Below are 16978 nucleotides of genomic sequence, written 5' to 3'. Positions count from 1 at the left end.
CACTAGCAAAATTCAGTCGTTTTGTAATCAAATGTCCTTGCTCACAAACAGTTCAATATGGCCATTGACATTACTTACTTACTGTTATTCACATAACATAGCATAGGGCATCGTCTGTTGTGCACTTAACATGGCTGGTTGTGTTATTACAGTGTAACTTGTGTGTGTGTGTGTGTGTGTGTGTGTGTGTGTGTGTGTGTGTGTGTGTGTGTGTGTGTGTGTGTGTGTGTGTGTGTGTGTGTTCACATATGTGGTATGACACCAGGCTAAGGCACCCAAATGTCCCTCAGATAGCAAGCCAGGCTATTCAGGACAGAAGGGGAAGCACCCATATCGTGTGCAGATTGTATTATCCAAGCTTACACTGCTGTTATTGTTCGTGATTGTCATTCCTAGATTTCCAAAATCCAGCGCAAATATGCCAATATACGTGGGACTTGCGCTGTGTTGAAAGCATCAGAATACAATTGATTTAGCGGAAATAGATCTTACTAAATGGCCTACACACTTCAGGCATGATGCCTTATCAGACTGAAAACCTAAGAAAAGCAGGTGGGGGTTGGGTTTCTGCTAAAACCGGGGTTTGCACTGAACACACTGAAGCTGCTGGTACACTCAAGGTTAAAATAAATAAACCCATTTGAAACTCTCTATGGAAAGAAAATCCTGGAAAAAATGTTTATTTTTAAAAAAATATCTCACGCTTCCTCCTATCATAAAAAGACGAGGATCAAAGAGTTGGACAGCATATAAAATCACTGATAAATCCGTAAAAAACAGAGTTAAGAAAAGATTGGTAAAAGCCATGATTGTGCTGAGCCCATCCTCAGCAACCCTCCACTGCTCGGGTGTGTGTGTGTGTGTGTGTGTGTGTGTGTGTGTGTGTGTGTGTGTGTGTGTGTGTGTGTGTGTGTGTGTGTGTGTGTGTGTGTGTGCTCGGGCCAAAACCAACACAAATAATCACATCCTGATACTGCCATCTGTCTAGGCATTCTTCCTTCATCCTCCCACCGTGAAGTTCCTTCAAACAACAGCGTCTGTTCAGTGCTGCGTGCATTAACTCAAGACATGGGGACTGGAAGTTGGGAAGGGCAACTTCTGTGGGGGTCAACATTTTGAGTATCAAGGGTTGGTTTTCTTGGTTTGGGCCATTGAGTCTGGAGTGTTTGGTGGTGGAGGGGTTGAAGGTGAGTCTTCCTATGACTGGGGGAGGTGTTGTCTGATAATCTCTCTGGACTGAGGGGGGATCCTGTCGGGAAAGCGAACAGAAAACTCCACAATGAGGTCACCGCGCTGTGATGGGTTCTTGGGTAAAGGCAGGCCTTCCCCTCTGAGTCGCTTCACCGTCCCCGGCTTGATGATGTCATGACAGGGGAGCGAGATGATGCGGTTTTCCAGCGTGGGAATGCTCACTGTGCAGCCACACAACGCCTGCAGGAGAGGAAATGGAGAGGGTTAACATCTTTAGAAGGAATGAAGTGCCAAAGCCATGACTATCTCCATGACTTCATGTTTCTAAAAACTGTAGTTTATCTTCTCTCTGTATGGTGATCTAACAAGTCAAACTTCATGTTTTCTGCGTGTGCTCATTGTGTATGTATTTGTGTGTGTGTGTGTGGGAGAGAAAGCTAATTGTTTTAGTACCAAACTGCAGCATTGTGGGGTATAAATAACAGCATTTGGAACAGAAAACATGACTTGGCAGTGGAATAGTTTTCTTTGCGTCTTCGTTTGTGTGTGTCAGTGTTGGAGGGGCTACACATTGCACAGGAGACTAATTTTAGCAACGGTCTCATGGTTGGGGCTAATGAACTGAGGGTGGAATGGGCTGAGCTTGTAAATAGTTGGAGGGCTTGTCAAATGGGCTGGCAGGACGAGGGGAGAAAACACACACACAGACACACACAGACTCACACCCACAGACTCACACTAAGCCTCACCTCCTTATCACAAGTACTGATGATATCCAGTCAGAGCGTAGAGAGCGCTAAACTAAACATGGAGACTGGAGGTTATCACGACTTCACAGGCTTTCCAGTGAGCATCTCTCGCCAGATTTGCACTGAATAGAATAAATATTTAAATCCACAACTCTGTGAATGAACACCCTGATGAATAAAGTACTTCTATAAAGCCTTTCTAATATAATTACCATAAAGGTGTGGAGAAAGGAAGACGGAGAGCCATTGTGGATGACCTAAAAACAGAACTTAAATCACCCAGAAGAAGAAGAAGAAGACATAAAAAGGAACTTAAAAAGTTTTTTTTTTTTAAAAGACTGATAGTGGGGCAAACAAGGGTCTTGGACACTGACCATACTGTTGTGACATTACTTGAGTCTGGCTGATTTTAACCATCACAGATAAACATGTCAACATGCTAACACTTGCCAATTAGCAGTGATTTTTTGGGGATTTGAAACACTATACAGCTGAGGATGATGAATATGTCTTAAGTTTTTAGTATTTAGAGTATAAAAGTCAGGGAGAAAATTATTCAACTCATCCCGAGGGGAACATGAATGTGTGTAACACCTTTCTGGGATATCCATCAAAAAGTTAATGGGACATTCTACTAAAATTGCCAAATGTTGAACTCATGGTGGCACAAGAGAAACCGAAAAGTTTTCCAAAACATACCAAGACTTTATACCAATTATCTCGATGCAACATGCCCCTCATGACTTGATGGTAATTTCGTTTGCGCTGGCGCATGCTTAACTTCTAACACCCAGTCCATATCATTATGTGTATCAAGACTGCTGAAGTATTTTCCTCTCTTCTTTTTTTAAAGCAGGGACGGTCATCTCGACAGTTAAAGTTCAGTCAAACAGAGCAGCTGCTTCAGAGGACAGTCAATTTTCCAGCCATGACATCAGCCTCCTTTCCCTCACGACATACGTTAGGAGGTGATTTAGCCCATGACTGTGATGGAGACTATTGCTCATCCTGTTGGTATGAACAGCTCCATTCACTAACATGAGTCTTACACACAGAGACAGGTTGCCATGACGCTTGGCACACACTGCCAGCTGATGTGAGAGCCCACTGATTGCATAAGCCTCAGCTCAGACAACAGCTCTAGAGACTGACACAAACACACACAGATACACTTTTGGTTTTGCTATATTTGGGAGAACGATCTGTAGATTCATTCCCTAAGGCCATGTCCTGACGTTAACCATCACGGTTGCATGCTTAACTCCACAGTTATGATCAGCTTTTTTTTACTGAAAGGACAACTTCTAAGAATCCCTTTTAATCCAGTGTGTCCACGCAAGTTTGTGGGCTGTCAGTTCAGTCTGCCTGAATACTGGTTGATATTGCTTTAACTGACAGGAGTGAACCACATGATTGCTAAAAAATGCACATGCTGATTTACTCCCACTGATTCAACATCTTCTAAAATCTTGGGTACTTGCCTTTCTCATTGATATCAGAAGGTAGAGCTTTAAAGAACCCACTTGACCTTCAGAGTCCAACAGCTACAGTTAGCACCTATGTGTGTTTTGGACGTTGGCTTTATGCAGCTGAACTAAGTGCAGTGGTGACAGGAGCTAGAAATGCTCTTCCACAGACAATACCACCACACTGCAGAGGCATCTATACATTAATGCCAGAAAGAGCCAGACTAAAGATCCACATATAGGTAGGTTTCAGGGAAATCAATGTGTCAAAATCCTGCTAAGCTCTCTAACTGCTTCTGACTGCTGTCACAGTGAAGACATTGCAGGGCAGGAAGTTGCCTCTAGCAGAGTCTCCCAGGAGTTTAAAGCTTGGTCAAACGAGTTTGCCAGCACTCAATGAAACTGCTCATCCAGGCATGCTACAGACAGGAAAGAAAACTGAGCAACCATGCAGCAGTGGAAAGAGGACTCTTTCTGCTTCCTCTTCTGTTTTTGTCCTTTAGAATGAGTGTGTTTGCTAGGTTAATTATCTGCTACTGCACTGCATAACATTTGCAACATTATATGTGGCAGGTTGTCTGGTGTGCAGCATGTGCTGTGTTTCCCTGCAGCATTAGCATCACAACTTCAGGAAAGCACAGCAGAGTGGACCAGTGGAATATGAGCTCTTATTTGCTTTGGATACTGAATCATCTGACCCACTTCCCTAATATTCCCCAGATCCCCCCCCCCCCCACTCCATCTTTAGACGCACCAGACTTAAGTCTCTTATCCGGCTGCCATAGGAGCAGAGGACTTAGCTGAGGGAGTTCTGCAGTGCAAACCTAATAATTATGCAGGTTTGATCAAGTGACACCTCCTGCTTAATGCAACTTAATAAACTCCAATGTGCTCTCATTAACTAGGCTGTCCTCATAGATACTCTGTGTGCAGACACCCTTTCTGTGAATTACTCCTGTAGAGTCGGTGCTGCTTTTAGAGGAAACTGTTCAAAATTGACTTGAGTGGAGAACAAACAACTCCTCTGACAGCTCCAGCTCTTTGAGAACACCTGCCATTAGGCCGACCATGAGGAGTGCAGGACAGTGAGTGGCAGCGCTATTGGAAACATTAAAGCTTGTGTAATTAACAGACAGTTCAGAGCTGTGCTGGACCCGATGCCCCACGTAGGAGCGGAAAATTAAATGTCCTGCCAGTCACAGTAATAGCAGCCTGGATTGTCACCACTGTCACACTTCAATCCATCTTTAACCGAGTGTGTTTGCAAATAAGCAAGAAGATGCAAGAGTGTGTGCGCGTGCGTGCATGCTTATTCCTGTGTGCAGCTTTATGTGTGCCTGCTTGCATGTGTGTATATGGATATATATTCCTAGAGCAGTGCAGGACAAGTGAGGACGATGGCTCTCTGCTGGTCACACAAGGACCCCACATTCCTGCTGCTTCTCTCGCACTCCGGCAACACACACAGACACACACACACACACACACACACACACACACACACACACACACACACACACACACACACACACACACACACACACACACACACACACACACACACACACACACACACACATACATACTCACTCTTCAGTATGTTTTATATATGACCACCCACCCAGAACGTTATCCTACCATAAGGGTTAAAGTCACACCTCTCCACCTCATCCACCGTTTGCCCAGGTGGAGTGACAAGAATGACACAAGAAAAGGAGTGTAAAAAGGTGTGCCATAATTGGATATTCATCAAAGGTTTTGCAGCTCCAGAAATATACATTCAATTTCTTCCTAGTTTGCTCCACTGGGAATCAAACTACCAACCTCAGCAGCATTATCTGCTCATCTACATTTCATGCAGAACCGTGACAAGGAGAGAGGACTGAAGATAGACAGAGGAGCAGATGGCAGGAGAGTAGAGAGATAGGTCAGATAAAAAGGGGATAGACGCACCTCTTTTAGACTGATCCTGCAGTTAAAAATGATATTGGAACCGTCTCTCTTGAAGTGGACGTGCCCTTTGTCTTTAAGCACAAAGGCTATGTCGGCAGGAATGTTCTCTGGGGTCTCGTCCCCCTCCTTTGGGAAGGTGATCTTGGTCCCCTCCTTCCATCCCTTCTTGATGATAATGTTAAGGATCTTGTCCTCTGTCCTCATGCTGCGTCCATCTGGGTTCAACCTGCGGCGGGTGATCTTCATGCGCTTGGTGCAGCCATGGAAGATCTCTTCCAGAGAGACCTTCAGCTCGTGGACCACCGGTGGGTCCTGATGCTTTCTCCCCGTCCCCAGGCGCTCCGACGGCACCCCCCTCCTCCTGCGGCCCTCCCCTGGGAAGCCGTTGTTCGGCCCCCCTGGAAAGCCGAACTGTCTCCCGATATGAGCGAAGGGGTCGTCCTCATCCACGTCCATGTCCTGCTCTGTGTCGTGGTCGTTGTGGAAGGAGAAACCGTTGGAGCGGCTGTGGCTGCGGTTGGAGCCAAAAAACATGTCGAAAGGGTTAGAGCCTCCAAAGAAGGAGGCAAAAGTGGCGTGGGGGTCTCCGTGGAAGGTGTAGTGGTACGTCGAGCTGCCAGGAGCACCTGAAGAGCTGCTGCCTCCCGTCCTCAAACCTGAGAGAGAAAAGAGAGAAAAGAACCTCAGAGTCCTCAGATGCACATGCACACTCAAATACCCACTATGCTGAAAAACACACATCAATATGAAGTCAGATTAGAGAAACAGGACAATGTTCAGAAAAGACTGTGTGTGGTTAACAGCTGGGAGGAGAGTGCAGCCCACGTGGGTGGAAAAAGATCCCACAGCATCACTGATCTTCCAACAGCGCTGGAGGAACTCATAAAATACCAGGTCACTCCGTCCAGAGACACATGCACAAAACACCCACAAATGTAAACTGCAGTAGCCGCAGCTATTCATATCTCAACCACATAATGATCTTAAGCCATCTGTCTGTCAGCACACACACACACACACACACACACACACACACACACACACACACACACACACACACACACACACACACACACACACACACACACACACACACACACACACACACACACACACACACACACACACACACTAGCAGCTGAGGTAGACTATTAGGTATTAGAGATAGTAAGTGTTGTAGACAAACGCACATACATTTCTGCACATAAACACAGAGACACTGTATTGTTACTTCAGTGACTGAAGCACACCGAAGCCCTCCACCATAATATTAGATGCTGTTGAGCTATTTTAATAACAACTTAATACATCATAACGCCTGTTTAACGAGGGCTGCACTCTCTGACCACTTTCGATCAATTTACCCAGACAGACGCAGACAGACAGACAGACAGATAGGATCAAACCCAGACATGACCCCTCCCTCCTCACCTTCCTCTCCTAGCTGATCATAGACGACCCTCTTCTTGGGGTCACTGAGCACCTCATAGGCCTCTGCGATCTCCTTGAACTTCTCCTCGGCGTTGGCGTCCTTGTTCTTGTCGGGGTGGAAGCGCAGCGCCATGCGCCGGTAGGCCTTCTTGATCTCGTCCTCATTGGAGCCCTTGGAGATGCCCAGGGTCTTGTAGTAGTCTTTCCCCATAGCTGCACACACACGCATGCACTTTCAGTACTGGGACCCTCCCTCCCAAGCCTCTTCAGCTCAGGCTGTGGTCGGTCACTGGTGGGATACAAGGTTACTGTTAGTCTTATAACACTCCTCCCAGGCGGATGCTGGACAGACCAACAGACTATATATATATATAAATATATAAATGTCCCGGCAGAGGTGCAAAGTTCACCCAAGAGCTCTCATCCGGGGCTTTACTGTGAAATCTATTTAGTAATAGTTGGAAATGGGAACACAGAGTGCTGGATTCACTATCTGTTGCTATGGGGATGTAGTTTCTGTGCCGTGTAGTGTAGTGCAGAGGGATCCCCTTCATCTGATGTATCAAGGGGCTTCTCCGCATCAGCTCAGCCTGGCAGGTGGCATACAGATAATACTAGGGATAATATGTTTCATGTGCACTTATTTTGTGATTCTGTGCAATAAATACAGTTGACTTAGCTGATCCTACAGATGATCTGCCTTCTGATGGGATGTGTTAAACAACCAGCAGACAGCAGAGACCTCCTCACTGAGACACTGCGGATCCTCTACCAGGACACAGTGTTTAACCGAGAGAGAGACAGTCAACCCAACGTTACATTATTATGCTGCTTATAATAAACCGGTCTCAGACAAAGACCTAGAACCCGACAATGTTAAAGCCACCACCGATTATTAATACTCTAATTTACACCAAATATGGTCTCATACCGACGGATAAATCCGGGATACTCCTTATAACAACCCAGACAATGAAAAAGGAAATATTAGTGAAAGAAAACCAGGTTCAAAGACATACACCAGATTATGGGAATAATCTGGTGTATAAATGGATAAAATGAAATAAAGAAAGAAAAGAAAAACCCTACCAGAATGCTCAGTAATATCTGAAGAACAAGGGAACCAGCATGGTCCGGTCCGGCTCGCCTCTCTCTCTCTCTCTCTCTCTCTCTCTCTCTCTCTCTCTCTCTCTCTCTCTCTCTCTCTCTCTCTCTCTCTCTCTCTCTCTCTCTCTCTCTGGTCCTTATGAACTGACGTCAGGACGTCGGGAGGATCACAGGCTCTGAAATAACCGGTGAGCAAACACTGACGACTCAATGGAAAACCTGCTCAAAAAAACCCTCTCATAAAACCTACATCCATCATCTGAATGAAGAAGGGAGGGGGGGAGGAGTTCATCTTCTTATGATAATTATAATTATCTATTATTGAATAAAAACTTATTAAACGAGGACTGCACTGCGAGTTAAACACACACACAACTACATTTTCAAATCGTGGTTGGTATATTTGTCAACTCCAAAATCCATGATCATTTAACCCCCCTGTGTAAAAATCTGCTCCGATTTAAGCAGATTTCGCTTTTAAAATCTATAAAACAGATTAGTTTTCCTTACCGGTCCGATCGGTACTGGTCCTGTACTGGTCCTGGTCCTGTACTGGTCCTGTCTGTGTCTGAAAGCTCCCTTTGCAGTCTGGAGAGCAGAGCCAGCCCTCTCTACCAGCAGCCTGCTCTCTTTGTTCAAGGTCTGCTCACAAACACGCTCAGCACTCAGACTGAAGTTAGATTCAAGTATGTGGATTAAAAACAGAGCAGTGCCATTTATTTAATAACTCTTCTTGCCAGATTTAGAAGTCTTGAGCAGTGGCTGAGCAGGTAACAGAGTCATATTTGGAGAGAGAGAGAGAGAGAGAGAGAAAGAGAGAGAGAGCACTTTAGCTGACAGAAAGATAATCACCTGGTTTAAAAAAAAAAAAGATGTGGTGTGTGATGGTGTAGTCGTGCCTGGGTTGAGTTGGTATAAACACTGAGTCATGTGATGACTCCATACACACACACACACACACACGCATTTTGAACTTCTATCTTTGTAAAGACCTGAGATGTGTTCAGTCACATCCTACTTTCTACATAGCTAAACTCTAAAATGAGCCCCAACTTTAACCCTTTCCTGAACTCTAAATTTACACAGTGCCCCCGAAATGACCCCTGTTGGGGTGAGGTGATCAACTGTAATGATAACAGTGACCCCACATACATTCTGGTACTGACTTTGAAATGTCCTTCACTCTAAACCTTAAACGTAACCTCAAAATGACACTAAAGAAAGAGCTGCTGGCCCACTCTGCAGTGTTTATTACATTACACACTACACTAGTGGAAGGAAAGTCTAAAACCTTTTAACATGGAAACCCTCTTAAGGCAGTAAAGCAGGATTCTCCTTAAGACCCTTATTATTTCTGCTGATTTTCACTGTTTATTCCCAAACAAATATTCAATTGAAATACTAGAAACCAATTGTGAGACAGGAGCTGCTGGACCTCTGGAGTTCTGAGACCCTGGTTGGGAATCCTACCTTGATTCTACACCTCAACAGTAACCCTCTACTCACAATCCAGATACAAACCAACATTATCTTCTTCAAAGTATCTTTTCAGCTTTTATTCGTCTTACATCGTAGGGAGATTTAGTTCTCACAAAAATCAAACACACAGCGTATCCTGAAGGCCAAGTTTTTCTCCCTGGCTTCAGAGCAGATCAACAAGCAGCCTACCAGCTCTCTTAAAATCACACTTATTACAGCGCCGGGCGGCAGAGGTCTGAGTCATTATTGATGACTTTTACCGTTAAGTAGGTACTGCCAGCGGGGCGAAGTGCTACTGCTCTGCTGGGTCAATGCTAGAGAGAGAGAGAGAGAGAGAGAGAGAAAGAGAGGGAGAAATAAAGACTAATTTAAGCGTGAGTCACTACTGCCCATTGGACAGGGGAGGAGGTGCGAGAAAAGTAGGTGTCTCAATTTGGAGGAGCCTGTCTGACACACACAAAATACATACATGCATGTACTCACACACACTAAGCATTCAAAACAATGCTAGCACATAGAGAGAGAGAGAGACCGAGAGAGAGAGAGAGAGAGACATTCCTGTGTGTCCAGCTGAGTGTGTGTTTTGGCAACAGGGAGTGACTTCAGGCCAGTGCAGCTGTCCCAGCAGAGCAACTGGTCAGCAGTGGAGTGTTATTCATGCAATGCCCTGTGTTCAGCCCGTGACAGACACTGAGGCATGTACACATACATAGCTTATACAATAAACTTACTTTATTACTTGTCAGATTTCTGAGAATGAGGTCAGCAGCCTAATTGCCAATGATGACCGAGGAGAGCTGAGCCACCACGTGCTGCTCTGACTGCTGAGATTGCACTCAAACAGTCTAGGAACAACTATTCCCGACCCGATGCAGGGTTTCCATGGTGACACAGGAATCTGCCAGACAGTGAAGTGTCTGCCAGGAATACTCTGTCTCAGCAATGGTTTCTCTGAGCACGTGCATATGAAGATATGTGTGTGTGTGTGTGTGTGTGTGTGTGTGTGTGTGTGTGTGTGTGTGTGTGTGTGTGTGTGTGTGTGTGTGTGTGTGTGTGTGTGTGACCATGGGTGAGGCTGCTCCAGTGCACTCCACCACGGGAGAAGGGAAAGTCTATCAGGCGGCGATAGGCGACAGATCAGGGATTCACAGAAAACACAGGAGTCAGTTTTGGAGTGTGAAGAGGAAGCAACGCTAAGCGTCTGTAAGCATCTCCCACCTCCTCTCTCACAGCCTCAGAACACCCCGTCCTTTCCACCTCCTCTCTCACTTTCTACCCTTCCTGTAACCATAGAGACCACCGTTGCCTGAAGAGAAGAGGTTTTCTCCCAGACAGACGTGGTGGTGTTAAATGAGGATACTGGATGTATTTGTGCACACAAAAGCGCATCGCTCAATTTACAGACCCCCTCCTGAACAATCCTCATTCATCCGGGGACATGTTCTGTACCTTCGCAAAGAAAGAACAGCAGGATGCGGATGACAATTAAATTACTAAGACACAGTACGTTCTTGTCATAACAGGCTTCTTAGACAAGCAGGCTTTAATTTCAGTTTGACCATCTGCAGTGTTATGTGTGGAGATTGCAGATTGTGAGCCCGTTTTGTTGTAGGGGTTACACAATGTCTCCTGTAGTGCTGTCTTTATTTTTCTCTCACAGTTTCTTTACAGCTCGATTCATAAAGCAGTTATGTGTCCCTCCAGGTGACCTGTCGAGGGAGCCGAGATCAGCCTTCTTGCTCTCAGAGGCTCCATGTACTACATATGGTCCCCGATCACTGAGTTGAGTTGGTAAGTTCCAGCAGTGAGACATACAGCTCCCTTTATTGAACATATTCTTGTCTCCTTTGTGCAGCCGAGCCCTGTAGTCTCCTCCTCCAGCATCCCTACAGACCCATTCCTGATCACTGACTCATAAAAAAGAAATGCTTTTGACATTAACAGTCGCCACATAACACAGGCAATAAGGAGAGCTTCGGGCTGCAGAAGTGCAGCATGATTATTATTGAGATGGCACAGAGCAACAGAAGTGGTGAACTGATGAGGCTAATTAAAATGTGTAAACTGTTGGACGTACAGTGCAGAGTGGAGGTCGGATAAATCTGAATTACAATCTGCCTTTGTTTTCACATGACCAACATATTTGTCTTTATAGGTTGTAAGAGCCAAATATGGTGTTGGAAATATCCAGAAATGTAACTTTTATTCTCTGTGTAAACATTGGGTGGCGCTGTACTAATATCCTGGTTTAGGTATGTAGGTATAAAATCTCTGTTGTTGTTGTTGTTGGTGGTGTTTTCGACCCCTGAAGGACAAAGGGTTTTGACCACTATGGCAGTAACAGTTTTTGTTATCATTGTGTGTTTGACTGTCTGTGGAAGCAAATGGACTTGGTTGATGCATGGCAGAGCAAAACAAACAGACTCTGATTCTACAAAACTTGTCTGTAAATGTACTTAAAGCAACGCACCTTAATGGTAACGTATGGCAACAACCAGCGCGTCAACCAGGTCACTTCTGGGAAAGACACCTCAGTAGCATAGGTATATACTGGGCTCCTTTAACATAAGGTCAGTTATATAAACAGTTCCTCACCATCTACATAGTCTCTTACCAGCTCCAACAACATGACACTCCAGGTCTCTCAGTAATACCAACAGCATCAGTAATTTGTATTGCAGTGCACACTACTTTATAAGGAAGCCAAGTAGAGTGGGGCATTCTAAGTGGTGCTTAGTGGGCCTTCTAGTGCTTGTGCTTATTCAGGCTGCAGTCTGTGTGGCCAACAGAGAGAGATGAAACAACTGCAGTTTATGGTCAAGAAGGTTTAAGTAGCTGAGCAAATTAAAATAACATCTCTTTGGCAGAAACAAGGAAAGCACTTTTGGCCGGACATTAAAACAATACTGGCAAATGTTCTGTTACTAAACATGATCACTTTTCACACAGGCAGCCACTGTATTCATCTGTATGTGAACAGCATCTACGATTGAGAGATTGTAGCTTGTAGCTAGATGACTTCAGATATTGCACCCTGCCTGCTAGCTTTTCTGGTTCGTCCCTCCACCCCATTTTAAAAAGGTACTACTGAATTTATCGCATTATTGGATCTGTCATTAGACTTTCTCCAGATAATCTATGGACCCCTCAACTTTTTCTGTTAGATTCCACATGCAGGTGTGAAACTCACACCTAAAGCCCGGCGTTGAATTCTGATTCATGAATTCTGATTCATGAATTCTGATTCATGAATTCTGACTCATGCATTCTGATTCATGAATTCTGATTCAATAAATATGTGCAACTTCCGCTCAAATCGAGAATAGAACAGAGGGGTTGAAGACAAACAGGCAAGTTGTATAAAGAGCAACAAGGCATAAACATGAGATGAGAAAGCAAAGTGTGAGTAAAGATTAAAGGTTAGCACATAACATATCTTATGGCTCTAACTGGTTTTATGACACTTCACTGAAGATTACCAGTCAAAAAGTATTTTGCACAAAATGCACAGCGAGCTCAGATGAACAGTCAGGGTCTGTCAGACAAAGACATCGCTGAAAAGACATGTAGCTCTTGCTGATATAAAAGCAACAGCAGTTCAGTGTCACTACTTGAAAACTTTGTGCTCCAGAAAGGTTTTCTCTGTGCAGAACAGAGGTCGACTGTCACTGTATATGCAGCAGACAAGACAAACGTCCACTTGGATCTCCAGCAGTTTCAAGTTGGGTCATGGTTAACGGATAATGTGTAGGTATCTGAGGTCAGGGTATAGGAGGTTGGCTAGCAGGGCCAGCAGTCGCGGTCCATCTCTGAGACAGTGTCCTGGGTAGCGGATGAACTGGACAGCTTTATTCACAGATTCCTCTAACTCGGCGTACTGCTTATTGCTGGGCATGGCCTCCAACACCCCCAACATCTGCATCCACAGAAAATACCAGAAACAAAAGTTATTTTAGGAGATAACTGCAGAGTAGAAAATGAAAACACTGTAGTTGCAGTTTTTGTTGCATACTTGCTGTGCTTTGGCAGAGAGCTGCAAGTCACTGGTGGGTTGGAGTCGAAGCTCCGTCTCCGATGGCATTTGGATCGACAGGAATGCTCCCAGACTGCGTACCACCACCCTGAACCTACATGTTCAGTGGACAAGAATTAACAGGAGGGTTATCAACAATGTTTCCTGTAAGTGTCAGAGAATGTCTAAGAATGTGAGCTTACCTATTAGAAACAGGAGACCTCTTCCCCAGGCCGATTGCTCCTAACAATCCAGAGTTCAGTCTTTCTTCTCCCAGCTGAAGCAGCCTGGTTTGTAACCTCACCAGTCCCATGACGACTCCTGACACTTCAGTCTGTCCCGCCTGCAGTTTCAGCTGCTCCGCTGACAGACTCAGCGCTTTGTGCCACCAAAGAAACAGCTTGGCTTCATCACCTGGACCACTGGACACACAAAGGTACACATGCTGAGATGCTAAATGGACTTTTTAAAAGCCATAACAAGCAATTAAATGAGAGAATGTGTTGTCAAACCTGGGGAACACTTGATTGGTCCAGGTGTTAATTAAAGCCAGAGTCCTCCTCTCATTGGCTGCTGTGTATTCAGAGTTGAGGCGTTGCAGGATGAAGGCGTAGAGCGTCAGAAAGCTGCCCCCTGATTGGCTCTCAGAGAGGAAGTCATCCACTGTGAGCTCAGGCACCTGGAGCGATGCCAACACAGGACCCCAACCTACAGACTCCTCCTCAGCTTGAACCGAAACACAGACAGTTGAAAAAAATACATGTGAATGCTTTGTATCACTATACAAAAGGGAGAAAATGAAAGGACTAAACTCACTTTTTGGACAAATTGGTGAGGAGAGGACCGGCAGTAAGAAAAATCACACTAAAACTCTAGACTTAAATATCCAGCTAATAAAAGACAGTCTTATGTAATAGTATGTACAGCATACTAACATGTTTATGGGTATGCATGTGCACAGGACAGAGATATCTACGAGTAGAATGCTTTATCACTTTCCTCTTAATGTAACAGTGAGCAGTAAAGCTAAAGTTAAGCTTTCCCATAGAAAGTAGTTGCAATTCTCAGCTAAATAAAACCGTAACTTTGGTTACCGTGGTTGAAGTACGCTGTAATGCATGCCTCCATGATCCTCGTCATGTGCCGCACTGACGCAAGGCAGCGGGAGCAAGCTGTGAGGAGAGGCAGAATAGGGAAGCCCCTCCCCTTCCTGTCCAGCCAGGTAATGACATGAGCAGCAAGCGCCTCGCCTGTCGAGACGCCGACTCCATTCAACAAAGCTAGAGCTTCGCTGAACAGACTGCAGAACGCCATGTGCCTCTGCTCCAAACCCGTCTCTGTAGAGGTAAAGAAGGAAGTGATGAACGATTCATTGCTGACGGTTGATAATGTTGTTGAGGAAGACGATGAGGACGACTCACCTGGTGGGTTGAACTTGACGACGCCATCCAGGAGAGACTCCAGCTGAGCCTGCAGGCTGCTGAGGCTGATGCTGCCTCCCTGCTCCAGAGTCACCAGAGACTGCACACACCAGCACACATAGGCTCCGGCCTTCACCGTCTCCTCCTGACAGAAGGAAAGTAGCACAGATTATAGTGTTTGTTTGGGTCAATGTTGTACAGAAATAGATACATAAATATATGCATTACTTTCTCATTTAGAATACATTGTGCAAATTATAAAAGATATTCAAAGTATGTGTCCCCAAACTAAGAGCTCCTGTCCAGTTTCATGTGTAAAACTGTTAAATTGTTAGAGTACAATTTAGGCATCAAGCATAACATCACTTATAATTATTGGTTCACATGCAGTTTATCTTAAAGTAAAATATTGATATTTGATATTGAAAGTTTCCTTGTTTGAAGTTGGTATGAATGCATCTAGTTTCCACATCTTTTCATTCATAGTTTTGCTGTAATCAGTAGCACCTATGTATGCAAACAGTACGTTTGACAGAAAGTCTATTTTTAGGGATGAAGTTGAAATACACGATGGAGGAGAGAAAAAATACATTGCGGGATCTAAGAGTGGTTCTGTGTACAGTAAAGCTTAGAAGTTCATTTTGCCACTTTGGAACATTTTCAAGTGGTGTATACATTTGCCTTCTGCTGCTCTACCTCAACAGCAACTGTAAGGATTTAAGTGATACATTTATGTAATTTGGCTGAGTGATATAGACGTTTAAGTCTATATTTAATACGGATGTTCCAAGCCTCCTACTTGTTTCTGCCTGCGTAGATGCAGATAAAGGAGACAAAGGGGTCCTCTGTATAATACAGCCATTCAACGGCAGTCATACTGGATCTATTAACTCCTTTAACCCCATAAATCAATTTTCATGAAATCTCAGCTGTAAGATGATATATGACATGTATACCCAATCATCAGTGAGTGTGTTTTTGTCATATCTTTCTGGGCTTGAAACCTTGACTGGGCTTCCACCTACTACATACAGAGTTTAAATGTAGGAGATTAAGCTATAATAGCTTAATTTAGACTTTAAGAGGTTTATGATGCCTTCATAAATCTGGGATTTGACTTGTAAAACAAACAGGTTTGTATTGTCCCACCCTGTGTGGAACTTCTCCGGGGAGGGGCCGGAGTCCAGCCGCACCACTCAGACATTTCAACAGCAGCTGAGGTGCAGAATCAGCACTGAGCAGCAATGAGGGCGGGTAGTGGGTGCCAACATATCCCAGAATGCCCTGGAATGACGACAGGTCCAGTTGGTGCCAGGGCAGAGCGGTGGATTGGACCAGTAGACTGAGTAGAGGGGAGTCCTAGAGGTTGAGGAGGAAATAAATGAAGAATGAATGAAGAAGGGACAAGAGGAGTGACTGTGATGGGAAACCAAAATATTATGGACTTACCTGCTGACTCAGGATTTGTTCCTCCTTTGCCAGAAAAACTAGCATGTATAGTAGATAGACTAACATGGTGTGTGACTCCTTCTGAGTACCCGTGTCCTGTAGAGTTGGATATGTTGTCAGGGTGGGAGGCGTTTGTAGATGGTCACTTAGGACACTGACCCAGTTGACTTCACATAACACTTCTCCCAGAAAGAGGAAGCAACTCCTGGGACTTCCTCTCTCAACCTGCAGGCACAGGAAGCAGAGAAAATGGTGAAAAATCCACTCTGAATACAGAACTACAAACAAATCCTACTTATTGCATCTTAACTGACTGTCCTGAGAACTTTGTATTACTTTTTGTTTGAGTCCTCCTTTATGTAAGATGCACATTCGTTGCTAATCCAGTTATCTTGAAAGAAATCAGAATTTCCTAACTATAAATAAATGTATCATTTAATTCGGGACCTCCACAAAGAAATAACAATGAATGCTACATATGAAAATACTTACTGCAGGAAAATAACATATAGGTAAATGTGTCAATGGTTTCTTTTTAGGTAAGCTTTCTCATTCATCGATAAGCAGTAATTAAGCAGCATTTTAGTTTTTATTACTTTATATGTTTAAAACTATGCAGCTCCTCTCCAGTAGCCTCTAAAGATCCATGTGGGTCTTGAGAGACTGGAACTTGTTTCCAGGAACTGAGAAGTCAAGCTAATAATAGGAGCTACTGTAGGG

General features: G+C 44.5%; 2 protein-coding genes across 3 annotated transcripts in view; both read right to left on the bottom strand.

Moving 5' to 3' along the window:
• Window positions 1–265: 265 nt before the first annotated feature.
• On the bottom strand, window positions 266–7964 carry dnajb5 (DnaJ heat shock protein family (Hsp40) member B5). Of its 2 annotated transcripts, none has more exons than XM_054611750.1 (4): window positions 7880–7964; window positions 6791–7079; window positions 5360–6015; window positions 266–1431 (listed from the first exon to the last, which is right to left on the bottom strand). In XM_054611750.1, exons 2-4 carry the CDS (start codon window positions 7017–7019, stop codon window positions 1198–1200), a joined length of 1119 nt encoding a protein of 372 aa, XP_054467725.1. In that variant the 5' UTR covers window positions 7020–7079; window positions 7880–7964; the 3' UTR covers window positions 266–1197. The 2 variants fall into 2 exon arrangements, with proteins under 2 accessions (XP_054467725.1, XP_054467726.1); XM_054611751.1 differs by having other exon boundaries at window positions 6791–7003; window positions 7880–7947.
• Window positions 7965–10484: 2520 nt separating this feature from the next.
• Window positions 10485–16978, bottom strand: part of epg5 (ectopic P-granules autophagy protein 5 homolog (C. elegans)) — a 22063-nt gene continuing 15569 nt past the window's right edge. Inside the window, 8 exon segments of the mRNA XM_054610353.1 lie at window positions 10485–13292; window positions 13389–13503; window positions 13592–13810; window positions 13901–14114; window positions 14483–14725; window positions 14810–14954; window positions 15959–16168; window positions 16259–16483. Of these exon segments, the coding sequence (XP_054466328.1) occupies window positions 13110–13292; window positions 13389–13503; window positions 13592–13810; window positions 13901–14114; window positions 14483–14725; window positions 14810–14954; window positions 15959–16168; window positions 16259–16483 (1554 nt within the window). The 3' untranslated portion in view covers window positions 10485–13109.

The sequence above is a fragment of the Anoplopoma fimbria genome, chromosome 13 (assembly GCF_027596085.1).
Source record: "Anoplopoma fimbria isolate UVic2021 breed Golden Eagle Sablefish chromosome 13, Afim_UVic_2022, whole genome shotgun sequence".
Lineage (NCBI taxonomy): Eukaryota > Metazoa > Chordata > Actinopteri > Perciformes > Anoplopomatidae > Anoplopoma > Anoplopoma fimbria.
This window is presented reverse-complemented; position numbering and strand designations above follow the sequence as displayed.

Coding starts and splice junctions, on each gene's coding strand:
- dnajb5 (XM_054611750.1), bottom strand. CDS start 7,019: ATGCGTGTGTGTGCAGCTATGGGGAAAGACTACTACAAGACCCTGGGC. Junction 6,016..6,790: donor TGATCAGCTAGGAGAGGAAG/GTGAGGAGGGAG, acceptor TTTCTCTCTCAG/GTTTGAGGACGGGAGGCAGC. Junction 1,432..5,359: donor GCAGGATCAGTCTAAAAGAG/GTGCGTCTATCC, acceptor CCTCTCCTGCAG/GCGTTGTGTGGCTGCACAGT.